Source organism: Pelophylax lessonae, assembly GCF_965119305.1.
Source record: "Pelophylax lessonae genome assembly, chromosome: 3".
Taxonomy (NCBI): Eukaryota; Metazoa; Chordata; class Amphibia; order Anura; family Ranidae; genus Pelophylax; species Pelophylax lessonae.
Window position 1 is genome coordinate 495,530,026 of NC_138770.1, and position 27,947 is coordinate 495,557,972.

General features: G+C 44.8%; 1 protein-coding gene across 1 annotated transcript in view; it reads left to right on the forward strand.

The window, feature by feature from the left end:
* The window catches only part of LOC309551208 (interferon-induced, double-stranded RNA-activated protein kinase-like), a 311,038-nt gene that overhangs the window by 68,814 nt on the left and 214,277 nt on the right, over positions 1-27,947 (forward strand). The window contains exons 7-10 of the mRNA XM_082251706.1: positions 14,283-14,386; positions 16,561-16,696; positions 16,957-17,012; positions 26,963-27,089. Coding sequence (XP_082107832.1) covers positions 14,283-14,386; positions 16,561-16,696; positions 16,957-17,012; positions 26,963-27,089 — 423 coding nt within the window. The remainder of the gene's footprint in view (positions 1-14,282; positions 14,387-16,560; positions 16,697-16,956; positions 17,013-26,962; positions 27,090-27,947) is intronic.

A 27,947-nucleotide genomic window follows, 5' to 3' on the forward strand; every position in this document is an offset into this window, starting at 1 on the left:
ATTGGGCGTATGTTAAAGGCCCCCCAACCAGAGGGAGGAGAGGGAGGCGGACCTCCTTTTACAGATAGGATTGGCAGCAAGGATGGGAAATGTCATTATATTGGGGGACTTTAATTTTCCAGATATAGACTGGGCAGAAGGAACCACACACTCAGCCAAGGCTCGGCAGTTCCTAAATGTTTTGCAGGACAATTTTATGGGTCAGATGGTGAATGCACCGACAAGAAACAATGCGGTACTTGACCTACTGATTACCAACAATACAGACCTGATCACGCATATAGAAATATGGGGCAACTTAGGAAACAGTGACCATAGGTCAGTTAGTTTCAGTATTAATCATAGTAATAGGAAACACAAGGGTAATATAAGGTCACTGAATTTCAAAAGAGCCAATTTCCCAAAGCTGCACTATCTGCTAGAAAATATCAAATGGCATAGAACTCTGGGAACAAAGAACATGGAAGAAAAATGGGAGTGCTTCAAGAGCATACTTAACAAAGGGATTGGCCAGTGCATTCCAAAGGGAAATAAATTTAAAAGAGCAAAACTAAACCCTGGGTGGCTAAACTCCAACATAAAAATGCATATTAATACTAAAGAAAGGGCCTTCAAAAATACAAGACTGAGGGGGTCATTGGCAGCATTCAAGCATTACAAAGAGTGTAAAAAGTAATGTAAAGACTAAATCAAGGTGGCAAAATAGAACATGAGAGACATATAGCGGAAGAGAGTAAAAAGAACCCCAATAAATTCTTTAAGTATATAAACAGTAAGAAAGCGAGGCTAGAACACATTGGCCCCATAAAAGACGACAAAGGAAATATGGCCACAGAGGACAGAGAAAAGGTGGAAGTGTTAAATAATTTCTTCTCTTCAGTCTTCACAAAATAATCGGGGGGCTACACTAACCCAGCTTGTAATGCTAAACTAAATAATACACCTCAGGAAGTACCGCCATGGCTAACAGAAGATAGACTTAGAACTAAACTAGAGAAACTTAACATAAATAAATCACCAGGACCGAATGGCTTGCTCCCGAGGGTTCTTAAAGAGCTCAGCCAGGTGATTGCCAGGCCATTATTCTTCATCTTTAAGGATAGTCTACAGACTGGTATGGTGCCAGCTGATTGGAAAAAAGCCAACGTGGTACCAATATTTAAAAAAGGGCCGAGATATATCCCGGGTAACTATAGGCCGGTTAGCCTAACATCAGTAGTCTGCAAGATTTTGGAAGGGATGTTAAGGGACTACATACAAGACTTTAGGAATGAAAACGGTATTATTAGTAGTAATCAGCATGGTTTCATGAAAGATCGTTCTTGCCAAACCAATCTATTAACCTTCTACGATGAAGTGAGCTGCCATCTAGATAAAGGTAAGCCTGGGGGGCGTGGCCAGCGAGTCTGCCTTGCCCCGGCATCGCTCCTTGTACGTCGGACCGATCCAGCCGCCATCACCAAGAAGGAGGACGGGTCGCACGCGGCTAAGAAGGCCCAACATGGCGGCGTCCCGCTGCCTCAGCGGGCGGGAAGGGACAAGCTACCCACCGCGCTCTCTAAACTGGGACAATATGCCCACGATCCAGCTACACACAAACCTCTGGCTCAGCCTCCTGCTTCCTCGCCTGGCAGACAGACATCCCACTCACCTGCTTCGCTGAACTCATCTCCCTGGGGGGAGGACATGGCCGCATCATCACCATATGCCGCAGTGAGTACTCCCTTGGGGCTCCAGGGGGAGAAAGACACGCCAAGGGCTACTGCACATCCTGAGCCTACCATCCAGGATGTACTGACGGCGGTGCACACCTATGGTGCATCCCTCACAGAACTGTCGGTGGAGGTGAGGAGCATGAAGGAGGGGATATTGCACATAAGGCAGGATATGCAAAAAATCAGAGAGCGGACCACAGCTCTGGAGGGCAGAGTTAGTGTGATGGAGGATGATCTGCCACCCCTTATACAGGATGTTATAATGAATTCCTCCGGGGTCTCCGAGGCAATAGCCAGACTGGAAGATATGGAAAACCGGCTACGACGCAGTAACCTGCGCTTGCTGGGCATTCTGGAGAAGGCGGAGGGTAAAGCACCCGTGGAATTCATTGAGCAATTGCTACTGACTACCTTTGGGAAGGATAACCTTTCTCCCTTCTTTTCTGTGGAGCGAGCACACAGAGTGCCTTTCAGGGCTCCACCACCAGGGGGCCCTGATCGCCCATTTCTACTGAAATTATTACACTATAAGGACAGAGATATCATCCTGAGACTTGCCAGGCAACAACCTCGCATGGAGATCCAGTGATCCAAGATCTCAATTTACCCTGATTTTTCCTCTGCACTACAGAAACAGTGGGCAAGATTCACAGATGTCAAGAAACGCCTGCGAGCCATACCGCTGGTATATTCTATGTTGTACCCGGCAAAACTGAGAGTGGTGGCTAATGGTACCGTACATTTCTTTGAAAACCCAAACATGGCAGTTAACTGGGTGGATCGTCAAGAACGTCAACTGAGAGCTGTTGCGGAATGATACTTTCTTGCGGCTCATATTGCACTACCCTGCACGTGGGTCCCCTATCCCCCTGAAGGGAGCCATGCTGTCTCCCCTTGACTGCAAAGTTTTGCACTTTCGGAGTTGATTTTCAATTTTTGAGCCCTGTCTAGTGCTGCTCGCTGTTACAGAGACTGTCCGAGTTCGGGCCCTCTTTCATTACCCCCTCCTGCCCCTCCGGGGCTGGCCAGCACTTCCCTGCGGGGTATGGATGGAAGCTGTCCACAGGGCTTCCCATCACTATGTTCTCCTTTTGTGGATTGTTTTTTAGTTGCTCTTTTGTTTTTTGTCTTCTTTATGTTCTACCATGGTGCACCCCACGGGAGTGGTCTACTAGGTCCCACTGCCTCCCGGGTCCCTAGAGTCGTGATTTTCCTCCCCCGGAGCAGGATATCCCTCTCCTCCGGAGTCCTCCTTCGGAAACTACTCCACTGACCTGTTTGTGGCTTACAACAGGCCCTACATATGTTCTATGTCCCCAATGGCTAGTCCCACTGGATCCCTTATCTCCTGGAATGTCCGCGGCTTAGGGGAACCTTGCAAACGCACTGCTGTCTGGACTTTCCTGTCTCATCATAGTCCCTCTTTTGTCTGCCTACAAGAGACTCATTTGACTAAGGACACAGTTGGCAGTCTCTGTACCCCGAAATTTCCTGTACAATTTCACTCCTTTCACACTCAGTACTCACAAGGTGTCTCAATTCTAGTGTCTGCCTCGGCAAGATTTTAACTCCTTGATTCCCTGATTGACCCTCAGGGTAGATTTATTTTCTTGCTGGGGACATGGGATGTGTTTCAATGTATTATTGCTAATGTTTATGTTCCTCCTCCATTTACTTTTGAGGTGCTGGAGTGTCTGTCCCGGTTCATTGGTGCCCACCCCCAGGTCCCGGCGTTGGCTCTGGGGGACTTCAATAATGTCCTTGATCCGTCTTTAGACACCTTTTAAAAGGTTTTGCCCCGGAGGATCCAGAATTCCCACTCCCCTTGCTAGGTTCATGGGGGAGCTAGGCCTTGTGGATATCTGGCCCAGTAAAATTCCATTAGAGGCGGGCTTCTCCTGCCATTCTTTGTCCCACTCCACTTTGTCCTGCATAGATCTGGCCCTGGGCTCCGACCTACTCTTCTCCTATTCACCCGGGGTCTCCTATCTGGCACGGGGCCTATCTGATCATTCTCCGATGCTGGTGAGTCTTAGGTTAACGGGGCCAAGTCTGCCCAGGCAATGGAAACTGAATCCGTTCTGGCTTCCACTTTTAACAGACCATTCCCAAATTAATACTCACCTCACCAATTTCTTTGCCGATAACAGACACTCCGCAGCTCCTGGTATGGTGTGGGATGCCATGAAGGCATTTGTCAGGGGTATATGTATTAAGGAAATATCAACTATTAAGTCTAGAAGCAGATGTTGGGCTCGAGATGCCAGTGACGCGGTACTCCGGGCTGAACGTGCCTACCTGCTTTCGCCCTCAGTGGATACTCAGAATTGCTGGCTGGAGGAGCAACGCTTTTTTCGCTCCATCCAGCAACAACAGGCTGACCATAAACACTTTTTCACCTCGCAAGCCCACTTTGAGGAGGGGGAGAAGACTGGTCATATGCTTGCGACTATTTCGTGGGCACAGAGACCATCTCCAATTATACATAGGCTGGCTCCTTCTTCTGCTGGAGTGGTCACGGATACCCCAACCATTTTACAGGGGTTTCACGCCTTTTTTCAAGACCTTTACACCTCCAAGGTGTCTTATGACCCGGGTGATCTGCTGACCTTTCTACAGAACCTTCAGCTGCCACAACTTTCTGCTGCGGACAGGGCATCTCTGGACTCCCCCATTAAGTTGGAGGAACTCCAGGAGGCCCTGGCGGCTTTTCCTAAATCCAAGGCACCTGGGGCGGACGGGCTTCCCATTGAATTGTTTAAAGCTTTTAGCGGGGTCCTATTGCCCGAGTTACTTCACACGACAATGGCCTCTTCTGAGTTGGAGGCGCTCCCCCCGTCTATGTATAAGGCAGTGGTAGTGGTCCTCTTGAAGCCCGGGAAGGATCCGACTTGCCCTGATTCTTATAGACCTATTTCGCTCCTCACATCAGATTTGAAGCTTTTTGCGAAGGTGCTAGCCACACGGTTATCTAATGTGATTTCCAAAATAGTTCATGGGGACCAATCTGGGTTCATACCCGGACGATCCACGGCCACTAACATCCGTAGGATGTTTCTGAATATGCAAATTCCCCCGGATAACTGCGGCAACAGGGCAATACTATCACTTGATGCCGCTAAGGCTTTTGATAGCGTGGAGTGGCAGTATCTATGGGTGGTACTGGAACAATTGGGGCTGGGGCCTAAATTTATTGCTTGGATCAAATTGTTGTATAAGGCGCCTACCGCTTGCCTGTGGGTCAATAACACTTTGTCCCCTGCCTTCTCGTTACACAGGGGCACGAGACAGGGTTGCCCCTTATCACCCCTTTTGTTTGCCCTGGCGGTGGAGCCCCTGGCGGCTGCGATCAGAGCTCACCCAGCCATCCATAGGTTCAAACGCGGGGAGGGGGAGGAGAAACTCGCACTGTGTGCTGATGATGCACTGTTATTCCTAGGTGATACCTTTGGTTCCCTGGTGGAATTAATGACTCTGATTAATAGGTTTGGATCCTTCTTGGGCTTCCGGATCAATTGGGACAAATCTGTCCTGCTGCCACTGGACCCTCTGGGGGCTACATTACCGCCCTTAGCATCTCAGGTTATGGTGGTGGAGGAATTGCGGTATCTGGGAGTTATTATACATCCGGATTCGAGAAAGTATGTTAAACCTAATGTTACCCCGTTATTGTGTCAGTTCAAGGAGAAATTGGCCAGTTGGGTCAGGTTGCCTCTGTCGGTAGTGGGCAGATGCAATCTGATCAAGATGATTTGGAATCCGCAATTACTGTATGTACTCCATAATGCACCTATCTGGATTCCGATTCATATTTTCAAAAAATTCAATACTGTGTACCGGGCACTGATTTGGAAAAAACAGTCTCCTCGGATTCTCCTGGAGACGTTACAGGAGGCGAAGGATAGTGGTGGTTTGGCGGTTCCCAATCCGTTCTATTATTTTCTAGCGGCCCAATTACAACATCTCACAGGTTGGCTGCAGCATGATGCTTGTGATCCGGTCCGCCGGATCCTTATGGCACATCTGGCGGAGGGGGCATTAGTAGAGTCCTTGGAGTCTGGAGAGCTGGGAGTGTCTCCTCAATATCCTACGCTATTACTGATTGATAAAGTCTGGCATAGGGCCAGGCGGCACTTTGCCTATGAGGGTTTTTCGAGGTACTCCCGCATTTTGCGTAACGCTAACTACCCAGAGTTGGATAAACTGCGGGACTCTATGCACTGGGCTAGCTACGGGGTTAAATTTATCTCGCAATTATACAGAGGTAGTACTCTCAAGGACTTTCAGACACTCCGAGCCGAATTTGGTCTCCCTAACTCCTTATTTTTTCAATTTTTACAGTTATGCCATGCTATTGCATCGCAGACCAGGGGGTCCCCATGGGGCCTGTGCAACCCGGTGATTCTGATTAATATTGTGAGTACGACAGTTAAAGAGGGACAAATCTCCTCCTTATACTCCTCTTTTATGGATCAGGTCTCGAAAGCTATGTCATTGAAATGCAGGAGTGCCTGGGTGGACGATTTAGGAACTATCACCTCGGAGGAGTGGGCGGGTATCCTTGACAATGTGCCCAAGGTGTCCCTGTCCTCCACCCAGAAGCTCACGCAATTGTTTATCCTGCACCGCACATATCGAACCCCTCAACGCTTGCATAGCTGGCGAAGGAGGGGCACCCCACTCTGCCCCCGGTACAAGGTACACACGGGTACTCTTATACATATGCTTTGGCGGTGTCCAAAACTGCACCGCTACTGGTCTGCTGTGTTGCAATCCATAAACTCTATATGGCAGCTGCAGCTGCCTCTGGACCCAAAACTCTGTATCCTAGGTTGGTTAGATGAAGAATTATATACTCCGGGGGTATTTGTTGTGGTCCTTAGGACTTTATTTCTTGCCCAAAAATTGATAGCGAGAAAATGGATCTCCCCATCTGCACCCACTCACACGGAGTGGATGGAGGAAGTCAAATCTCTGTTGGCCAGGGAACATCTTACTTACAAGCATAGAGGGAGCACAATGAAATTTGAGTCAATCTGGGGACCATGGCTGGATGTGCCAGGGCTGGCTCCCCTTGACCTGGTCGCGAATAGGATCATGGTGGGGGTGAGCCACTCCTCCTAATGTGGTGTTGACGTGCCTGGTTATGAAGTGATAGTACATGGGCAGATGTGGGGGGCTTCGGGGGGAGAGGGTCACATAACTATCTCCGTTCTGCTGGGCTACTATTCATTGTGGGGAGGTCTCAGGGAACAATTTACTGTTGGGCTGAGTGTGTGCACCATTGGTTTCTCTTTTTTACTTTCTCTTTTTTTTTTCTTGCCGGTGTAGTACTACAGTGCCTTGCGAAAGTATTCGGCCCCCTTGAACTTTTCGAGCTTTTGCCACATTTCAGGCTTCAAACATAAAGATATAAAACTGTAATTTTTTGTGAAGAATCAACAACAAGTGGGACACAATCATGAAGTGGAATGAAATGTATTAGATATTTCAAACTTTTTTAACAAATAAAAAACTGAAAAATTGGCATGCAAAATTATTCAGCCCCCTTAAGTTAATACTTTGTAGCGCCACCTTTTGCTGCGATTACAGCTGTAAGTCGCTTGGGGTATGTCTCTATCAGTGTTGCACATCGAGAGACTGAAAATTTTGCCCATTCCTCCTTGCAAAACAGCTCGAGCTCAGTGAGGTTGGATGGAGAGCGTTTGTGAGCAGCAGTTTTCAGTTCTTTCCACAGATTCTCGATTGGATTCAGGTCTGGACTTTGACTTGGCCATTCTAACACCTGGATATGTTTATTTGTGAACCATTCCATTGTAGATTTTGCTTTATGTTTTGGATCATTGTCTTGTTGGAAGACAAATCTCCGTCCCAGTCTCAGGTCTTTTGCTAGCTCCATCAGGTTTTCTTCCAGAATGGTCCTGTATTTGGCCCCATCCATCTTCCCATCAATTTTAACCATCTTCCCTGTCCCTGGTGAAGAAAAGCAGGCCCAAACCATGATGCTGCCACCACCATGTTTGACAGTGGGGATGGTGTGTTCAGGGTGATGAGCTGTGTTGCTTTTACGCCAAACATAACATTTTGCATTGTTGCCAAAAAGTTTGATTTTGGTTTCATCTGACCAGAGCACCTTCTTCCACATGTTTGGTGTGTCTCCCAGGTGGCTTGTGGTAAACTTTAAGCAACACTTTTTTTGGATATCTTTAAGAAATGGCTTTCTTCTCGCCACTCTTCCATAAAGGCCAGATTTGTGCAGTATACGACTGATTGTTGTCCTATGGACAGAGTCTCCCACCTCAGCTGTAGATCTCTGCAGTTCATCCAGAGTGATCATGGGCCTCTTGGCTGCATCTCTGATCAGTCTTCTCCTTGTATGAGCTGAAAGTTTAGAGGGACGGCCAGGTCTTCGTAGATTTGCAGTGGTCTGATACTCCTTCCATTTCAATATTATCGTTTGCACAGTGCTCCTTGGGATGTTTAACCACTTGCCGACTGCGCACAGTATATTTACTGCGGCAGTCAGCCCCTCACAGGCAGAGCGACGTAGGTCTACGTCGCTAGCCTGTGAGGGTCTCAGGAGCGAGCGTGCGCCGCCGGAGGCGCGCTCCCGGACCCCCCCGCGCGTGTGACCGGCAGACCCGATTGTCCGCCGGTCACTCGCGATCGTCGGTGGAGAGGGAGAAAGGCAGGCGGCTAATGTAAACAAGCCGCCTGTCATTCTCCCCGGCGTATGAATGATGATCATACGGTTCTACTATGTAGAACCGTTGATCACTGTTCATACATCTCAAGCCACAGCCAATCACAGTTAGAATCACGCCCCTAGGGACACACATAGCCCCTCCCTCTCAAAAAAAGTTAACCCCTTCACTGCCAGTGTAATTTTACAGTAACAGTGCATATGTATAGCACTGATTACTGTAGAAATGTCACTGGTAACCCAAAAAGTGTAAAAAATGTCAGTCAAGGGTCCGATCTGTCCGCCGCAATGTCGCAGTACCTAAAAAAAAATCGCAGATCGCCGCCATTACGTGTTAAAAAAAAAAAACAACAAAAATTACAAAAATCTTTCCCTTTGTTAATGAACGCAATAACTTTTGCGCAAACCAATCAAAATACTCTTTTTGTGATTTTATTTTTACCAAACATATGTAGCATAAAACAAATTGGCCGAAAATGTTAAAAAATTTTGATTTTTACATTTTTTTGGGGGAATTTCATATAAAAAATGTGAAAAATATGGTTATTTTTGCAAAATTGACGCTCTTTTTTTGTTTATAGCGAATGATCAAAAAATCGCACAGGTGATCAAATACCACCTAAAGAAAGCTCTGTTTGTGGGAAAAAAAGGACGCCAAATTCGTTTAGGTACAGCGTCGCACGACCGCGCAATTGTCCATTAAAATCACGCAGTGCCGAATCGCAAAATAGGCCCTGGTCAGGAAGGGGTTAAAATCTTCCGGGGCTTAAGTGGTTAAAGCTTGGGAAATCTTTTTGTATCAAAATCCGGCTTCAAACTTCTCCACAACAGTATTTCGGAGCTGCCTGGTGTGTTCCTTGTTCTTCATGAGGCTCTCTGCGCTTTAAACGGACCTCTGAGACTATCACAGTGCAGGTGCATTTATACGGAGACTTGATTACACACAGGGGGATTCTATTTATCATCATTAGTCATTTAGGTCAACATTGGATCATTCAGAGATCCTCACTGAACTTCTGGAGAGAGTTTGCTGCACTGAAAGTAAAGGGGCTGAATAATTTTGCATGCCCAATTTTTCAGTTTTTTATTTGTTAAAAAAGTTTTAAATATCCAATAAATTTTGTTCCACTTCATGATTGTGTCCCACTTGTTGTTGATTCTTCACAAAAAATTACAGTTTTATATCTTTATGTTTGAAGCCTGAAATGTGGCAAAAGTTCGAAAAGTTCAAGGGGGTCGAATACTTTCGCAATGCACTGTATGTGCTTAGATCAATCCTCAACGATTATATGGCCAATATTAGACATTGGTTTTAGGACTGGGCTGTTCTCCTTGAACCTGGGGGGGGGGGGGGGGGGCTCATACTCTACATGTGATCGTTATCCATGCTGTACCCCAATTATGCACTTATGGCTGTACCCACTCCAGTGTTACTTTCCTATATACACCGCAATTGTCTTGTTTCCTTGTGTTGGGTTGGATGTTTTTCCTTTTGTTTTTTTTTTTTTTGTTTTTTCTTCATCTTTTTTTGTTGTTTGTAATGAAAAGTTTTTCAATAAAAATTATCTGATTTAAAAAAAGATAAAGGTAAGCCTGTGGATATGGTGTATCTGGACTTTGCAAAGGCCTTTGACACCGTTCCCCACAAACGCTTACTGTACAAACTAAGGAATGTAGGTATGGAGCATAGGGTGAGTACCTGGATAGAGAACTGGCTCCAAGGGAGAGTCCAGAGGGTGATGATTAATAGGGAGTACTCGGATTGGGCGGGTGTGGAAAGTGGGGTCCCCCAGGGTTCTGTCCTGGGACCAATCCTGTTTAATTTGTTCATAAATGATCTAGAGGAGGGGATATCGAGTACAATCTCAGTATTTGCAGATGATATTAAACTAAGCATGCCAATATCTTCTATGCAGGATGTGGAAACCTTACAAGCGGATCTGAACAAAATAATGGGGTGGGCAACTACATGGCAGATGATGTTTAATGTTGAAAAATGTAAAGTAATGCACTTGGGCGTCAGAAATACGAAAGCAAGCTACTCACTGGGGGGGAAACCTCTGGGTGAGTCTAGGATGGAAAAGGACCTGGGGGTACTGGTAGACAACAGGCTTGGCAGTGGCATGCAATGCCAAGCTGCTGCAAGCAAAGCCAACAGAATACTGGCATGTATAAAAAAGGGGATTCACTCCAGAAATAAAGAGATTATTCTCCCACTCTACAAGACTCTGGTCCGGCCACATCTGGCGTATTCCGTCCAGTTCTGGGCACCGGTCCTCAGGAAGGATGTTTTGGAACTGGAGAGAGTCCAGAGAAGGGCAACAAAAATAATTAGGGGAATGGAGGGCATCGGCTATGAGGAAAGACTACAAGCATTGAACTTATTCTCTCTGGAGAAGAGACTATTGAGGGGGGATATGATATCAATGTACAAATACTGTACTGGCGACCCTAGCATTAGAACAAACTTTTCAGAGAAAGGGAATACAATAAGACACGTGGCCACTCACTAAAACTTGAGGAAAAACGGTTTAACCTTAAAATACGTCAGGGGTTCTTCACTGTAAGAGCGGTAAGGATGTGGAATTCTCTTCCACAAGCAGTCGTATCAGCAGGGAGCATCGATAGTTTCAAAAAACTAATAGATGGGCACCTTAAAGACCACAACATACAGGGGTATACAATGTACGGTTAACAGCAAACACACACATCATAGGTTGAACTAGATGGACTGATGTCTTTTTTCGACCTCACAAACTATGTAACCTAGGCATCAGGCTGAGCATCACAGAACCGTGAGAAAAATTAAGAAAAATTAATAAATAGGCCCCTCCGAAACTTTCAAGGGGATCATCAATTTGATATCCCATTGGAAGTTTAGCCCTTTAAGCTAACAAATATTGAGAGAAAAATAAAAAATTATGTAGGTTTCAATATTGGTTTTCATAAATCTTCACATCTGATGCCCAGACTGATTTTTCAGTCAAAAACTTGTTGTATTCTCTCCACGTACAGACAAAAAAATTATGGATATTACATTCATTCCTTTTGTTACAAGACATTGTTGTCGAAGAGCCACCAAAGATATGTAAGCTTGACTAGAGCACAATTAGGTTTAGCAACTTTGCACATACATACAGTGGGTACGGAAAGTATTCAGACCCCCTTAAATTTTTCACTCTTTGTTATATTGCAGGCATTTGCTAAAATCATTTAAGTTCATTCTTCTTCCTCATGAATGTACACATAGCACCCCATACTGACAGAAAAACACAGAATTGTTGACATTGTTGCAGATTTATTAAAAAATAAAAACTGAAATATCACATGGTTCTAAGTATTCAGACCCTTTGCTGTGACACTCATATATTTAACTCAGGTGCTTTCCATTTCTTCTGATCATCCTTGAGATGGTTCTACACCTTCATTTGAGTCCAGCTGTGTTTGATTATACTGATTGGACTTGATTAGGAAAGCCACACACCTGTCTATATAAGACCTTACAGATCACAATGTATGTCAGAGCAAATGAGAATCATGAGGTCAAAGGAACTGCCTGAAGAGCTCAGAGACAGAATTGTGGCAAGGCACAGATCTGGCCAAGGTTACAAAAAGATTTCTGCTGCACTTAAGGTTCCTAAGAGCACAGTGGCCTCCATAATCCTCAAATGGAAGACGTTTGGGACGACCAGAACCCTTCCTAGAGCTGGCCGTCCGGCCAAACTGAGCTATCGGGGGAGAAGAGCCGGTTAATCTCACACAAGCCTCACAGACACTATCCGGCATCCAGATAGTGTCTGTGAGGCTTGTGTGAGATTGTGGATCATTGTTTGGAGAGGGCTGCATCTTTTCTTTGCATGGACATTTAATATATATTTTTGGATTACACTAATTTCTGATATATTTTTTAGTTATCACTGAGAATCCATGTAAGAAGATTATCTGTGAATAGCAGTTTTGTTTTCTTGTGACACTTGACACATGTAATTATATTTTTTAGAACTATTTACTATTTTTTATACTTTTTATGATGATATTTATTGGCACAATTTAATACATTGAGCACAACAGCGTGGCATTACCTTGTTTTTTTTTACATACCGTGTTTCCCCGAAAATAAGACCGGGTCTTATATTAAATTTGGCTACAAAAAAACACCCTAGGGCTTATTTTCAGAGGATGTCTTATTTATTTACGGTATGTGCAATGACGATCTTTAAGTGATTGTAACCCTAAAATAAATAAATAAATATCCTGATCCTTTAAAACATGATAGACAGTACAGTTCTTGTGCTGTGTCATGTAGCCCTCTCTATGTTCTAAAAGACCTGGAATAAAACAATAAAATGTTAAAAAAAAGTTCTCTCCCTCCTCTCTCCCTGTCAGCTCAGGAGTCGGCATTATGACATTCTGTAATCTCAAAAATAAACCTTGGATAAAGTCATTGTAAAATTATGTAATCGATTTTGTAAAAAGATTAGGTAATGTGCAGTGTGTCTCCTTTTGTAACTTTTTATGGAAAATAACTTATTTACAGCGCCGCTGAGCACTCACGTGACCCTCCGGAGCACTACTTTCCCTCTCCGAATACTGTCTGCATATCAGGGGGGCCTGATCATTTTGTTAGGCTGTCATGTGCTTCCCAGGGTGTCTGTTGAGTCTGGGGAGTCTCACCACTGTGTCCAATGAGGATTCTTATTGGACAGTGGAGGAAACCTGACCAATAGCACACCAGGGCTTGTATCCATCTTAGAGGGCAGAATCTGCCGCAAAGCATCCTGGGAGAGGGTATAAGTCTAAGGGGAGCACATGACGCAGTGTCTTTTGGTGGGAAGCATAGTCCCAGGAGGAGGGTGACGGCTGTCTCTCCTCCTGTCAGTGCAAGTGAGAGTGTCCTGGGCGGTCGGCCTTAGGGACAAAGGTTGAGCTGGGCTGCAGAGAGGGATCCAGAGTGCTGTGGACCGAGTGGAGCTGCTTGGCAGAAGTTTCGAGGAAAAACAGTATTGTGAGTACTTGGAACTGCCCAGGGGTCTGCCTAGGAGAGGGGACCACTCCAGAAGGTCAAAGGGGACCCAGCTAACCTGAGGAGAAGGATTAAAAAAAGGGGGTGCCAGTGTTGAAGCCCTGAAGATAATAGAGAGAAAGGGGGTGCCGGTGTGGGCCCTGAAGTGTTTAGCAGTGCAGCAGCAGTACAAGTAGCTACCTCAGCAAGGAGTGCTTAGGGAGCTAAAGAAAGGACTTCTTATGTGAGAAAGCAGTCCAAGATCAGTTTGGAGTTAACAGGCAGCAAGCCAGCGTTAACCAGCGTCAACCGGCATTGACCAGCATCTAGTCAGCGTCAAGTCAGCGCCAAAAAGCATTTCCAGTTGTCCCTTGAAAATTATGTATATTTGAGCCAGAGGAGTATCCCACTCATTCCCTTCTCCCATCCAAGTTCTCAAATAAACCTAAAAACCCAAAGATACTGGAATGATCATTGTCTCAGCACTCACACTTAAAGGAGCATGCACAAGGGTACTTTTGTTGCACCCGGTGGCCCATGGGGACCCATATCCAGCACAATGCCTGGGAATCCTGCTATATATATATAATAACAATATCTTTGAAATAGTAGGTTCAATTTGTTTAATTTTTTTTTTTTTTTAAACATTTTACTTTTTTATAGTAGTATCACCATGCATTGATGACATGCAAATGAATTAACACGAGTAAGCATAGAGTTTAGTTTACTGCAATGAAATATGACTATGCCGTGGGTTACAGTCATATTAACATAGTTATTTGCTTCAAATACCAAATGTTATTTATTTTTTTGGTGGTCAGCTATTTTATTTTTTGTGTGTTTTTTTTTCCACTTTTTATAGTATCAACAGAACTACGTTACAAAAATTAATGAATTCTGTCAGAAGAAAAATTGGATCAACAATTTTGTGGATACCGCCCTTGGTGGACCTTCTCATATGCCTCAGTAGGTTACCATAACAGATAAAAACACATAATAATACGTAATACATTAGTATACCGTATGTATGAATAAAAAGAGTACTTAATCTGTACATCATCTTTGATTATTAGAGGGGGTATTGCTTCAGAAAAACGTGTTTTATATATAATGATATGGATGCTGTAAATTTTATATTACTGTACTCAGAATGCCAGATCTGCAAACTAAATGAATCCATGAATAAAAGAATAAAAGGATAAGTCCACCCAAAAAAAAAAATTATTAAGTTATAGATGGACTCTAATAGAGTAAGAGTAATACAAGTCATTTTGTATCTCATGGGAACTTAGGTGACGAGATCTCGTTTGTATGTTTGTTACTCTGTTCCTACTCACTGTAGTACATTTCCTAAATTCCTACATTAGAGGTGGTTGCTGAGTGTTTCTATTTATGCAGTTTAATTTTCCATATTACAGGATGAAAGAATAATCCAGCAGGACGGGTGGGTTAGTGTTTAAACAGGGTTAGGGTTGCTGAGATGAGGTATCTCATTTTTTGACGTTTACTTTATATGCTAATAAATTAATGTTGTCTTTTTTTTTTTGCGCAAACAAAGTGCTTTTACACTTTGTCGTCTTTATCTTTAGTTAAGTAAATTGCTTGGTATTTTTCCTACAGTAAGGATTGTGGAATAGTTTACAGTCAGGAAATGCAAGTTTTTTTTACACTTTGGTTATAGCTTACAAGGTATGTTGAGTTTGATACTACAGAAAGGTAGACGCTCAGTTCAGCTTGCTAGCATGATGCCTGAATGGTCCGCTAGATGTAATCTTTATAGCTATGCAAGTGGCTAAACTGAGATCAGATCTTTTCTGTTAGTTTTTTCTAATGTTGTGAATATAGTACATAAGGAATTACATGTACACTAGTAACTAGTTATGGACACTTTTTAATAATGTACGATTTGTCTTATAAGAAGTGATATATTTACTCTAAAGTGTGCTGAAACTCATCATGATATATATATAATTTTATTTTAGATGTAATGGTCAATACAAATTTATATTATTTTATATCATATTTATTACAACAAGACTAAAGTAGTGGGAAGGTTTTTACTTTAATGCAGGGAATACAGTGAAGTAAAAACACTTAGACTTTAGAACCACTTTAATGATACCCTGTTCATAGACTCAAAAAGATTTCAACTTATCTACGAGTTGCTAAGCAACTGACCAACTGAAGCAATAATATGACCATATTATTGTTGGCGAAAATGTAGCCTAGTAGCAGTACAAAGAGCTTTCAACAATCAACACAAAAAAATGTAACACTGAAAAATAATGCAGTTAAAGTAATTAATATACTAAGGGCAAATAGACTGCTCGCTTTGTAAGTCAGTTTTTACCAGATAATGAATGGCCCCTTACCAAAATACAATGATCCCCACTACAGGGATCAATTCCAGCCTGTAGTGGGGATCATTGTATTTTGGTAAGGGGCCATTCATTATCTTGGTGGCGGTTCCTGTACACAGGGCTTTTTCCTTAAGTTTGAAGTGGTGGACAGTTTTTCTTCTTTGGAAGCACTCTCTTGGAAGGACTTTGTTCAACATATATATATATTCCATCTGAACATGTGTATGGACTGTGGATTTATTATTGTTAGCGCTGCACCATATCCATTACATATTGTTTTCCAGATCTGGCATTTCTAATTCTAGGTCAGGTGTCGGCTGCTTTCATTCAGTCTATTGACTTTTTATCTTTGTATGATTTTATCCTATATATTAGCGCAGAAATATCCCCATTTTTTAGTTTTTACCAGAGCTTAGTGAATGTGGTGAAATTTCACTTTGCAGATGTGCAAGGAATATAGGAAAAAAATAATTTTTGCTTGCACATAATTGAATGATGGAATGCAACAGAGCATCACCTCATTCACTAAGTTCTGGGGAAAAAGGTCAAAGTCAACCTCCTTTACAAAGCGAACCCCGTTTTTCCCTAGTAAATCAGCACCAATATCCTGAATTTTTCGTATTGTATTTAGCAGATTACTGATCATTACATCTGCCCTTTGCACTATAAAAATCTGTTATCTCTATCTGAGGTTGACTATAGGCCCTATATTTGTTCTTTCTTTGTATTTTATTAGGCAGCAGTTTACTGTTTCATTGTTCTCAACAATTTCACTTGCAGATTTAGTTGCAGAGCAGAAATCAATGGCAAAAAATATCCTGAAAGTAAAGCACATACATCAAAAAAGCTGGCTAAAAAGGAGGCTGCATTTCTTGCATGGATGGAACTCAAAAAGGAATTTCCTCAGGATTTTCCAGTAGGTTTTCAAAGTGTTTTTGTGTAAAAACAGAATGCATAAATTGTGTGTGGTGTGTTCATTTGTTTGATAGTCCAGCTGTGTGATGGTGATGTTCTACTAGTCTGTTAAACCCCTGCTTTATCAGTCACAATCACCATTTAGTCAAAGGGTTGAAAACCAGGTACCTATGGGCTTCTATAATAATATGAAACCTCTTAAATTGTTATAATAGCGCCAACAAATTCTGGTGAATAATTGTCTACTGATATTAATTTCAGGAAGTCTCAAGTGGTTTCATATCAGGATCCCTCAGTTCAAGATCTTCTAATTTAAGGTATTTTGCTGTTGTGGTATAGTTTTTCCCTTTGTATGTTAAAGTTGAACCTTCCACTTCATTGTCAAGGACCTTTTATACATTGTGCCCCCCTCCCCTCTCTAAAAAGTACCTGTTGGAAAAATAGATTCCATTTCTCTTATGTCCTCTGACAGTCGCCGCCCACTCATACAGTCTTTACCAATGGGTATTGACCTCTTATCCACAGGAGCAAGCTAGGCATAAGACTTGTTAAAAACAAAGTCATTTACATAGACACACCTGTAGGGGGCTGTCCCACTGGTCCAATACCCCCCAGCTATCAGCATTCCCAACTCAGTTTGTCTTCTGCCTAGTTAAGGAGTAAGATAGGCTAACCCTGTGCTGGGGCTACGGTCTCAGCCTTTCTTCTGTTTTATTACTTTTATTTTCTGCAAATGTGTTTTTCTTTGCACTATTAGCTTTTTATTTGTTCTGCGGTTAGTTAGTCGGTTCTTCGGAAGACTACAGCGTTTGTGGAGCTGGGAATCGGACTGGTCATCCTGGCATTCCAGGACAGAGGATCTTAGGGAATCCCAGCCCACCATCGAGCGTTTAGCAGGCTATGTGTGCGCCCTGGCCTAGCAAACGACCTGCCTCTGTCCTCAGGGGCAATAGCCCACGAGGTGGCTACCTCGCCGAGATGCCTCAACAAGTGGTTTTGACCGTGCGACACATCCTATTTTGGCTGCTGGCCCCCCAGACATATTGGGTGGGGGGTTCCTGCGATTTAGAGGCGCCCACGTCATATGGAGCGGTAAGTAACTTCTGTGTGGGGCCTCTGTCTTGGGATTACATTCTGCTTGTGTCTGTTTCCCCTCATGTCTGTGTCCAGGGCTTGCATCCCTCCCGGTCCCTGCAGGGGCTTCTAAGCGCATTTTATGCTGTGTGGGGGTCTGTGGGGGTCCCTAACCCTGTCCGCGCTGTTAGTGTGTGATTTGGGGGTACAGACGTGGTGCGGACCGCTGCGGTGCTAAAAACCGCGGGTCCGCCATTTTAGGTGTGGGCAGCTGCTCTGGCCTCACTGTGGGCACTTCTGCCGCTTCTCCATGTAGTGTTTTTGGCACCTTCGGGCGCCATCTTGTGTGTGGCAAGGTGTCCTTTCTTGCACATGTTCGGCGGCCATTTTCCCGGAGCCTCCCATTCATATACATAGGCAACCATTTCCCCTTAGGCCAAATCTTGTTGATCCTCTAGCGTTGTGACATAACTTCATTTCCTGCATGAAGAGGGATCGTTCAGCAGCGTGGTAACACTCCTGGGGGTCTTTTTTGCTGTTTTTGGGGATATTCCGCTGCTTTCAGTGCCTTTCCTATCTCAGTAGGATACTTTAGATTGCAGTACATTGCGGTGGGTCGCCGCGATCGCGTCTTAAAGGGCCAGCGTCATAGTAATTGTCATGGAGTCCCAGGGCAGCAAATTTCCCCTAGCCTTGGTGAATGACTCAGGTACTCCTGATTCTTCTCCTTCTCTTGCTGCTGCACTTGTGACTTTAGCGTCCAAGGTGGACTTGTTGATGTCAGAACGGACTGCTGGAAAAAGACTTCGGCCTTCGCCTTCCTCTGATTCTGAGTCTGATATGGTTGCCTTGGACAGTGTACCCCCTGAGGGGTCTCAGTCCATTCCTTCTGATGGGGAGGTGGAGGAGGACGATGGGGATGATTCTTCCCCTGAAATGGCCAAAGAACGCGCTGCTGTGTCTGCGCTTATTGCTTCTATTAAGGATACACTACATTTAGAGGATGAGCCCAACCCGCCGGGTAAGCAGTCTTCCTTTGGGACTCGCAGAACCCAGAAGGCGGCACAGGTGTTTCCCTGTCCCGCTGAGTTTCACGAAATGGTGAATGAACAATGGCGTAATTTAAAGCGCCCTTTTGTGGTACCAAGCGGTTTCGGTTCCGTTACCCTTTCGCGTCTCCTATGGATTCGCGCTGGACGGTGTCCCCTAAAGTGGATCACACTATTTCCAGGTTGAACAAGGCCACTCTCATGCCCTCGGAGGATTCTCCGGTGTTTAGGGACTCTACAGATAGGTGGGTGGAATCTCTTACTCGCCACGCTTATATGGTGGCGGGTTCTTTGCTGAAGCCCATCTTCGCCTCTGTTATGGTCTCTAAGGCTGTGGCTGATTGGGCCAGGGTGTTCAGACGCACTCTAGAGGCGGATTCCGCCCCTCCGACTACTGTGTAGATGGTGGATCAGATGCGTCAGGCGGTTTTGTACCTGTGTGATGCAGCCTTGGATGAGGCTCCTCTAGTAGCACGGCTGTCTGGTGTCGCGGTGCTAATCCGTCGTTTGGTCTGGCTGAAGAGCTGGTCGGCTGACCAGTCTTCCAGAAAGACGGTGTCTGACATTCCTTATGTGGGGAATCGTCTCTTTGGGGAATCCCTGGACGAATTGGTTAAAGGGGTCACTGGGGGCAAGAGCACTCTGCTGCCCCAGAACCCCAAGGGTAAGTTTTTCCGCGGTAAGCGGGGCCATTCCTTTAAACCGAATTATGGGTCCTTTCGTGCCTTCAAGGCGCAGGACAAGGGGAAACCCTTTAAGGACCACGGTGGTCAGAAGAAGCCCTGGGCAGGCAAGCCAAAACCAAGCCACGCTAGCTCGGCGGGTCCCTCCGCCTCAACCTGAAGGGACGCCCTCACCCATTCCAGGGGGGACATCTGCGTGGTTTTCTAGAACCTTGGATGCTGCGGATTCCGGACAGATGGGTTCAGAAATCATTCGATCAGGCTACAAGATCAAATTCCTTTTGCGTCCAGCGGACAGATTCTTTCCCTCAAATCTTCATTTGATCGGTTGCGCAATCTTCATCGGGTGGTTCAGGATCTCCTCGCCCAGGGGGTGGTCGTCCCCGTGCTTCATCGGGACAGGTTTCGGGGGTTTTACTTGAATATGTTCACTGTGCCCAGAAAGGTGGGCAAGGTACGATTCGTGCGGGTTCAAAAGTTCCGCATGGAATCCCTCCGTTCGGTGGTGGCCTCTTTAAGCCCAGGAGATTTCCTGGATTCCATCGATCTCAAGGATGCGTATTTACGCATCCCTATATTCGAGGGTCATCAGAGGTTCCTCCGATTCGCAATCGCGGAGGATCACTATCAGTTTGTGGCGTTACCTTTCGGTCTTGCTTCGGCTCCAAGGGTGTTTACCAAGGTGTTGGCTCCTGTTCTGGCCCTGTTGCGGGCGCAGGGGATTGCGATCTTGGGGTATCTGGACGATCTCCTGTTAAGATTGAGTGCCAGCCCAAGTCTATTACGCGATCTGTCAACTACCGTTCAGACGCTTCAGGAGTTCGGGTGGACCATCAACGTTCAGAAGTCGACCTTATCCTCTTCTGTTCGTCTCCCTTACCTGGGAATGGTCCTGGACTCTGCCCAAGTAAAAGTCTTTCTGCCGGAGGACAAGCTCCGGACTCTGCAGAACGAGGTCAGGTCCCTCAGGGACAAAGAATCCTCATCGCTCAGGGCCTGCATGCGGTCCCTGGGGTTGATTGTATCGGCCTTCGAGGCAATACCATTTGCACAGTTCCACACGTGATCTCTTCAAGCGGAGATCCTGGCCAGATGGGACAGACTTCCTCAATCCTTGGAAAGGAGGATATCGCTGAGCCGCCACGTCCGAGTGGATCTTCTCTGGCGGCTCCAGTCCCCGGCTCTGATGGAGGGGAAATCCTTCCGCCCTTTGTTGTGGACGGTAATCACCACAGATGCCAGCCTGTCGGGCTGGGGTGGCATTCTGGGCATTCTGTCTGCCCAGGGCACTTGGTCGGAGGAGGAATCCTCCCTGCCGATAAACATATTGGAATTGCGAGCGATCAGACTGTGCTTGCTCCGTTGGTCGGATCATCTTCGGGGCCGCCCTGTGCGGGTGCAGACGTACAACACCACGGCAGTGGCTTACATCAATCACCAAGGGGGCACCAGGAGTGCCCGGGCGGCCCTGGAAGTGACCAAAATTCTGTCTTGGGCCGAGACACACGTCCCGGCGATTTCGGCAGTTCACATTCCAGGTGTGGAGAATTGGCAGGCCGACTATCTGTGCCGCCAGACCCTGGACCAGGGAGAATGGTCCCTACACCCGGATGTGTTCCGGATGCTGTGTGCGAGATGGGGAACCCCGGATGTGGATCTGTTCGCATCTCGGCTAAACAACAAGGTGGGAAGGTTCATGGCAAGAACATGTGACTCTCTGGCAGACGCCTCGAATGCGCTGGTGTGTAACGCTCCTGCGTTTTCTGTATAATGTGGATTTGCAGCTGCAGAAATATTCCACTTCAGTAGTCATGTAGAGAAACGCTGAGATACCAATCCCAACTCCCAAGACTCATCATATGTGGATAGTCTCAATTCAGCATACAAATACACACACTCAATAAGATGTTCCTGGAGTGATCTATGTATATAGTACTATAGTGGTGATAGGCTGAAGAGACAGGTTGAGTAGAGATGATAGGTGACAGACACTTGAGAGGAATGTTCTTGAGAATGAGATAGTAGCAGATGGGATGCAGATAGGTTAGCAATCATGTATGGTAGTAGATGATAGGATAGCAGATGAACATACAGGAGAGACTAACCCAGTGCAAGAGCAGATGATAGTAGGCTCAAGAGCTAGCAATCTAGATAGTGCAGATGTAGTAACAGTCCTTAGTATGCAGAGCTAGATAGTGTAAGCTTTAGTATGAAGGTTATGGAGGATTCCCCTGTGGGGTACTTATCACTAGTAGCAAGTAGCAGGGGAGAGGTTCGGTAAGAGCGGATGATCCGGTAGCAGGATACAGGGATCAGCAGCGAGGTTCCGATAGCGAGGTATGCTTGCAAGCATGCGAGCTTCAAGGCAGGTTATGCGGTGTTGAACGAACAATGTGAGTGAGACTGCCGGCGGTTGAAATAGCCGCTCCAGCGGCGCTCAGTGATGACAGCATCGGTCTTAAAGGTGTATGCGCACCTTACCAAAAGAGAATGGTGGGGCGCATACACTTAAGGAAAAGTGGAATTAGGGTACCAAAGGTACCAGAACATTACATGGTGATGCCTTGGAATCAGTATCGCCTGATTTATGCCTTCCCCCTGATTCAGTTGTTGTCCAGGTTCCTTCGCAGGTTGGTTTCAGCACCGAAGTTGGTGATTCTGGTGGCCTCAGACTGGCCGGTCTTGGTACGCGGACATCATACAACTGGTCGTCGAGCCTCCATGGCGACTCCCATTATGGGACGATCTGCTGTCTCAGGGGCCGATATTCCATCCTGCTTTACAGTCGCTGGCTTTAACGGCGTGGCTGTTGAAAGCCAGGTCTGAGAGATCAGGGTCTCTCGTCGGCGGTCATTCCTACCCTGCTCAAGGCTAGGAAGGCCTCGTCTGGTAAGATTTATTACTGTGCCTGGAAGGCTTCTTTTGCCTGGTGTGAAAATCCAGGGGCATCCATCCTCGCTCCTTTTCGGTGGCGAGGGTGTTAGCCTTCCTAAAATCTGGTGTGGACCAGCGTCTTGCATTGACCACGATTAAGGGCCAGTTATCTGCACTGGCAATCCTTTTTCAGCGCCCCTTGGCGTTGAATTCTTTGATGCGCACCTTTATTCAAGGGGTGCGTCATTTGGCTCCTCCTCGGAGAGCACCTTTACCTCCTTGGGTCTTGAACTTGGTTCTGTCCGTTTTGCAACGTCCTCCCTTTGAGCACATCAGGAAAATTTCTCTGCCTCTGCTGTCAAGAAAGGTTGCCTTTCTGGTGGCGATCACATCTGTTCGCAGAGTGTCGGAGTTGGCGGCCTTGTCTTGCCGCTCCCCTTACCTGGTCGTTCATAGGGATAAGGTGGTCTTGAGACCTAACCAATCTTTCCTTTCAAAGATGGTCTCTGATTTTCACCTTAACAAGGATATTGTCTTACCTTCGCTGTGTGCGAATCCTAAGCATCCTAAGGAGTTTGCTTTGCATTGCATGGATGTAGTCCGGGCGATCAGGGTCTACCTGTCGTTCACTGAATCCTTCAGAAAGTCGGATTCTCTTTTTGTCCTTCCTGAGGGACCTCGGAAGGGTATGGCTGCGTCTGCGGCAACCATTTCTAGATGGATCAGACAGACGATTGTACAAGCCTGTTTGATTAAGGAACGGGTACCGCCCTTCCCTGTCAAGGCGCACTTTACCAGAGCGGTGAGTGCGTCCTGGGCTTTCCGACATCAGACTTCGGTGGCCCAGGTGTGCAAGGCTGCGACTTGATCGTCTGTGCACACCTTTTCCAAATTTTACAAACTTGATGTTTTGGCATCGGCAGATGCCTCCTTTGGCCGCAAAGTTCTGTGTGCGGCAGTGCCTTGAGGGGCCCTGGCTTTGCCGGTCCCTGACTGTCGGGGTTATTCCCCCTTGTTTATTTGCTTTCCTGGGTTGTTTGCTCCAGTTGAGCTTTTCTGTTACCCAGAGGGTTTACCTTTCTGTTCAGAAAAGGTTCCTTTCTCTGACCTGGGTGCTGCGTTGCCTTTGTGACGGTTGCGCTTCCCACCCCTCATGTCTACACTGCTTTGGGACATCCCATTGGTGAAGACTGTATGAGTGGGCGGCGACTGTCAGAGGACGTAAGAGAAAACTGAATTTTTGTAAAATCATACCGTACAATTCCTTACTCTATGTCCTCTGACAGTCGCCGCTCCCGCCCCTCTTTTGGGGTTTTTTGGATTTTAACTGCTTGCTACCAAACTGAGTTTGGAATGCTGATAGCATGGGGGTATTGGACCAAGTTTTACCTACTTATATGTGTCATCATGCTAAGATATTTAACAGTCCAACATAATATGCAGTCAGTCTTTGCCTCAACATCCCTAGTCCTTAACTTCAGGCTTGTGGCTGCCCCAGTGTACCTGCATAGGATGAGAGTCCATTCTTGGCAGAGTCCCTAGGAGGTTTTCTCAGGGAAGACTGCAAGTCTCAGCAATCTCCCCTAATATCAGAAACTCTAGTTTGGGCATAACACTGGCGTTCCAGACTCCGGCAACAGTGATAAGCAATGCACCTCTCTAGCTCCGAGCCCCTTGGTTGCAGACCTCTGTTCCTTTTATAACACACGGAATCAGTGGGTCAGACCCAGCAAGGCCTACCAAAAGGAAAACCTGGAAACATAATTAACCTACTTTTCCCAACCTGGGCAGTGTTAACCTCTACCTGCCTACAGGTTTCTATTTTGCTGAAGCTCAGAGCCCCTGAATAGCAATAAGTTTTTAGGACATCAGCAGATCAACCGCTACAAATTCGACACAGTCATATACATCAAACGATACAGCGCTACTTATGCTTAATAAATAGTACACATGTGCAAAAATAAGCCAAGTTATGAAGTGCATGCAGTATAATAAAGTGCTAAAATGTGCAATATACTCATATAATTGTGCAAAAAAATGTGTAAACAAATCACTCATAAAGTGCACTAATTATAAAATGTCCATTGAAAGTGCATCAACAGTTCATAAAAATTTCTTCAGGTCCCAAACAGTGCAAAACTTGGCAAATAAGGTGCTTAAAGGAGCTAGTGCTTCCTCCACCACATAAAGATGGCCTCTCACCTCCACTTTGGTGGATGGCTGTTGCCTCAAGGACGGTACCTGGGTTGTCCTCTGCATGCAGCTAGGGACACCTTTTTATATCCCTTCAAGTTTTTTCTTATTTTCTTTTTACAATACATTTTTGGATGTTCATTGTTATCCCCATTTTTTTTTTATTTTTTTAATTAGACTACTACATAGCTTACCCTCGGGAAGTTCAATCTCACTACTTCATCCTTTTCTTCTCTTTTCCTTTTTTTCTTCTTAATGGCTCCTGTTTTAATTGCTCTTTTTGAATGGTGTACATATCTGCAGAAATGTAAGGGGGTTTCCTCTACACTCCAAGAAGTTCTTGACTATTGGTATTACTATTGGCAAGGGTTTATGGATACATATGAAGATTTATTCTTGTGTTGTAGAGCTGTGATCTTTTTTTGTTAGTTTGTTATTTTTTTTATTTAAAGAAGTTAATAAATATATATTCAACTTTTTTGTTATTTTACAATATGTATGAAGTTAATTAGGTGACGTTCATGTTTATGGGTTTAATCGTGGAATCATAGGTGTGCGCAGCCTATTATAAAATAAGTGTATCAGGTGCGCTAATCAATCAATGTGAAGGGTCGGTTGAAATGAAATGAATAATCTCAAACCTTAAGGAAGGGTCTGGAGTGAACCAATCAATTGCTTGGATAACATTTACAACAGTGAATATTATATAAATAAAGACTGATTACAGACAGTGATGCAAGGATGTGACAGTAAGTTCACCAGTGAGTATCAAAACAATAAATAATAGTGACAAGCCTATTGCATTAGGGTGTGCACCCCAAAGTTCAAACACACGTGCCTTTCTCTGCAGCCTCAGCTGCACTGGACAGTGAATGAATGGAAAGTGCTCTGTGCTGAGCGGCTTCCTGTTCATTCACAAACTGAAGCATAGTAAACCTAGTTGTGTTCACAATGTTCATTTGGAAAAGGAAGGCACCAGTAAATTACATATTTACTAGCCCCTTTCCCCACTCTCCATCCTGCAGTGTCGTGATTAGGGTGTGCCCAGGCACGCCTGGCACACCCCGTGCGCACGCCTATGCGTGGAATAGATTAGGATTTAGGGCTGGGATGTTTATGTTGTGAGGTACAGAGTAAAGTAATTTTTTGGACTAGTGGACAGTTGGCTATACTGGACTGGTGCTCTTTCACTTCCTAAAGCCAGAAGACTCCTTTGTATTTTAAAGGGTCAGTATCTTTAGTACAGAGAATGTTGTAGTGCGGCAGTAAATTTTCAAATAGAAGAAACACATAAAGAAGGAGACCTGAAATATGTCAGGCCCCTCCCTCTTTAATGGATCAAGTGGCAGTGAAGAACCCTTATTAATTGACCTGTTATATTCTGCTTTGCTACATTTATTTCCAAAGTATTTGGAAATAAAGGAGGTTGTATGAGGTTGGCCTGTAATGTAATGTTCACCGTTCCCTAGCAGTTTCTGTAGGGAACATTTGTGTTGCCAGTAAGAAATAATCAGGCAGGACCTGAACACTTGAATGGCCGTAGCTGAGTCACAGCGAGGACACTTGGCCAATGGTGCAGTTTCCTATAGTTTTCTATATACAAGTTATATATAAAGAAGAACTGGGGCATTAGGACCCAATTGCTGATACAGTAACTGTGGTGAGGAAAGTTTTCTTCACTTCTTTAAATGGTCCAGGTGATCAAGTGGGAATTATTTGTGTCCTTTTTTAGAGTGAGTCAGTAATTGTAGAACAGAGTGTAGATGCTAGCTACTTAGAGTCCATAGTAGTTTGTCAAAGGTTGAGTATGTAATGTCTAGCGTTGGGAAGCGTTACTGAAAGCCTTCATCTAATTGGTGCACATATTTCACCCCCTTATTCGCTGACCATTTAGCATCTGGGAGGTCAAACATTTGAATGTGGGTTAAACCAATGGGAAGTTTTAGGTGAAATAGTCACAGCTTCTTTTTTAAATGTCCCCTGTGATTTGATCTGTGCCAGATGATTAGTATATACAAACAAATCAACCATTAAAGTGTATTTCAAGCCAGAAACTGTTTTCTAGTTCTGGATATAGAGGGCAAGCAATAGAACCTGATGGGTTGATTTTTTTTTTTTTTTTTTTTTTGCTACATGGAGCTTTGTCTGAGAGATTTCACCTCATTTCCTGTCCTGCTGTAGATGATCTCACCATACAGGAAGTGAGGGAAAATCTAGAACATCAAGACAGGCAGAAATAAAAAGTCTGTCAGGGGTTCTAGTCTTCTACTACTCTTTTAAATAAAATTATTGACCATTGTAGATTTCTCTAAGTCATATGCTTCTTAAATTGATTATACCTGGTAGGTTGAAAGCCCACTGCTAATGCTGTTATTATGTACAATTGTGTTACAGCACTAGTGAAGCAAGTCTGGATAGAAGCACTGGTGAAAGTGGAAAGGCCCAATTAACAACTGGTGACTCTAGTTTGGATAGAAGCACCACTGAAAACAGACTGCAACAATCAACTGCTGCATTTGAGGTATTTTTAAGACAATAAGAGGAAGAAAAAGAATGCTTTAACAGGATGCCGGTGTTTGATAAAACTAGAATATTTTGTCATTGTGACTGAATATTTATTTTGGGTTAACTTACTAAGCCCGGCCATACACAGAGCAAATTTATTTCCTGCAACCATGGGTTGCAGGAACAAAATTCGCTCGATTCCCCCCATCAACACAGACAGTATTGATGCGGGAATCCTACCTGCTGGGCCATTATCTTTTCCAGGCCGAGGGGGGGGGGGGGAGGGCGGAGGAAGCTGTTCCCACTGGGAGAAGATTGTAATTATCGCTAGCGGCTATAGCAGCCGCTAGTGATAATCGTAAGAGAATCTGGCAGGCTGGATTGATCAACTTGGTACATTGTCTGCCCCATTTACGGTTTGAATCTCGGCCAGTGTCTGCTGAACCGGCCGAGATTTAAACCATGTATGGCCGGCCTAAATAGAGGCTGTTAATTGACCTTTGTGAATAAGGTAAATGTGAGTTCACTTCAATCATCCAATCACGCAGTAGCAATATTGGTTTTTAAACATTAGCTCAGCGTCACCATATTTATTCTGTAAAGTGATCTCTTTAGTGTCATTGTATTTTACTAAATGTCAGGCTGTTTGTTTCAATACAGACTAATATTTTTTTTTACATAATTTTAAATGGAGGAAATAATACAGATGATATGATTGATATTAATGAATAATAATGTTTCACACAGCTCACCTGCTTACAAATTTCTACTCCAATTTTACCTTAGAGATGAAAAAAATAGCCAGCTCTCTGTATCAATGTTGGTCTAAAATCCATCTTTATTGGAACTTTAAAGCACATACCCTCTGCAATGC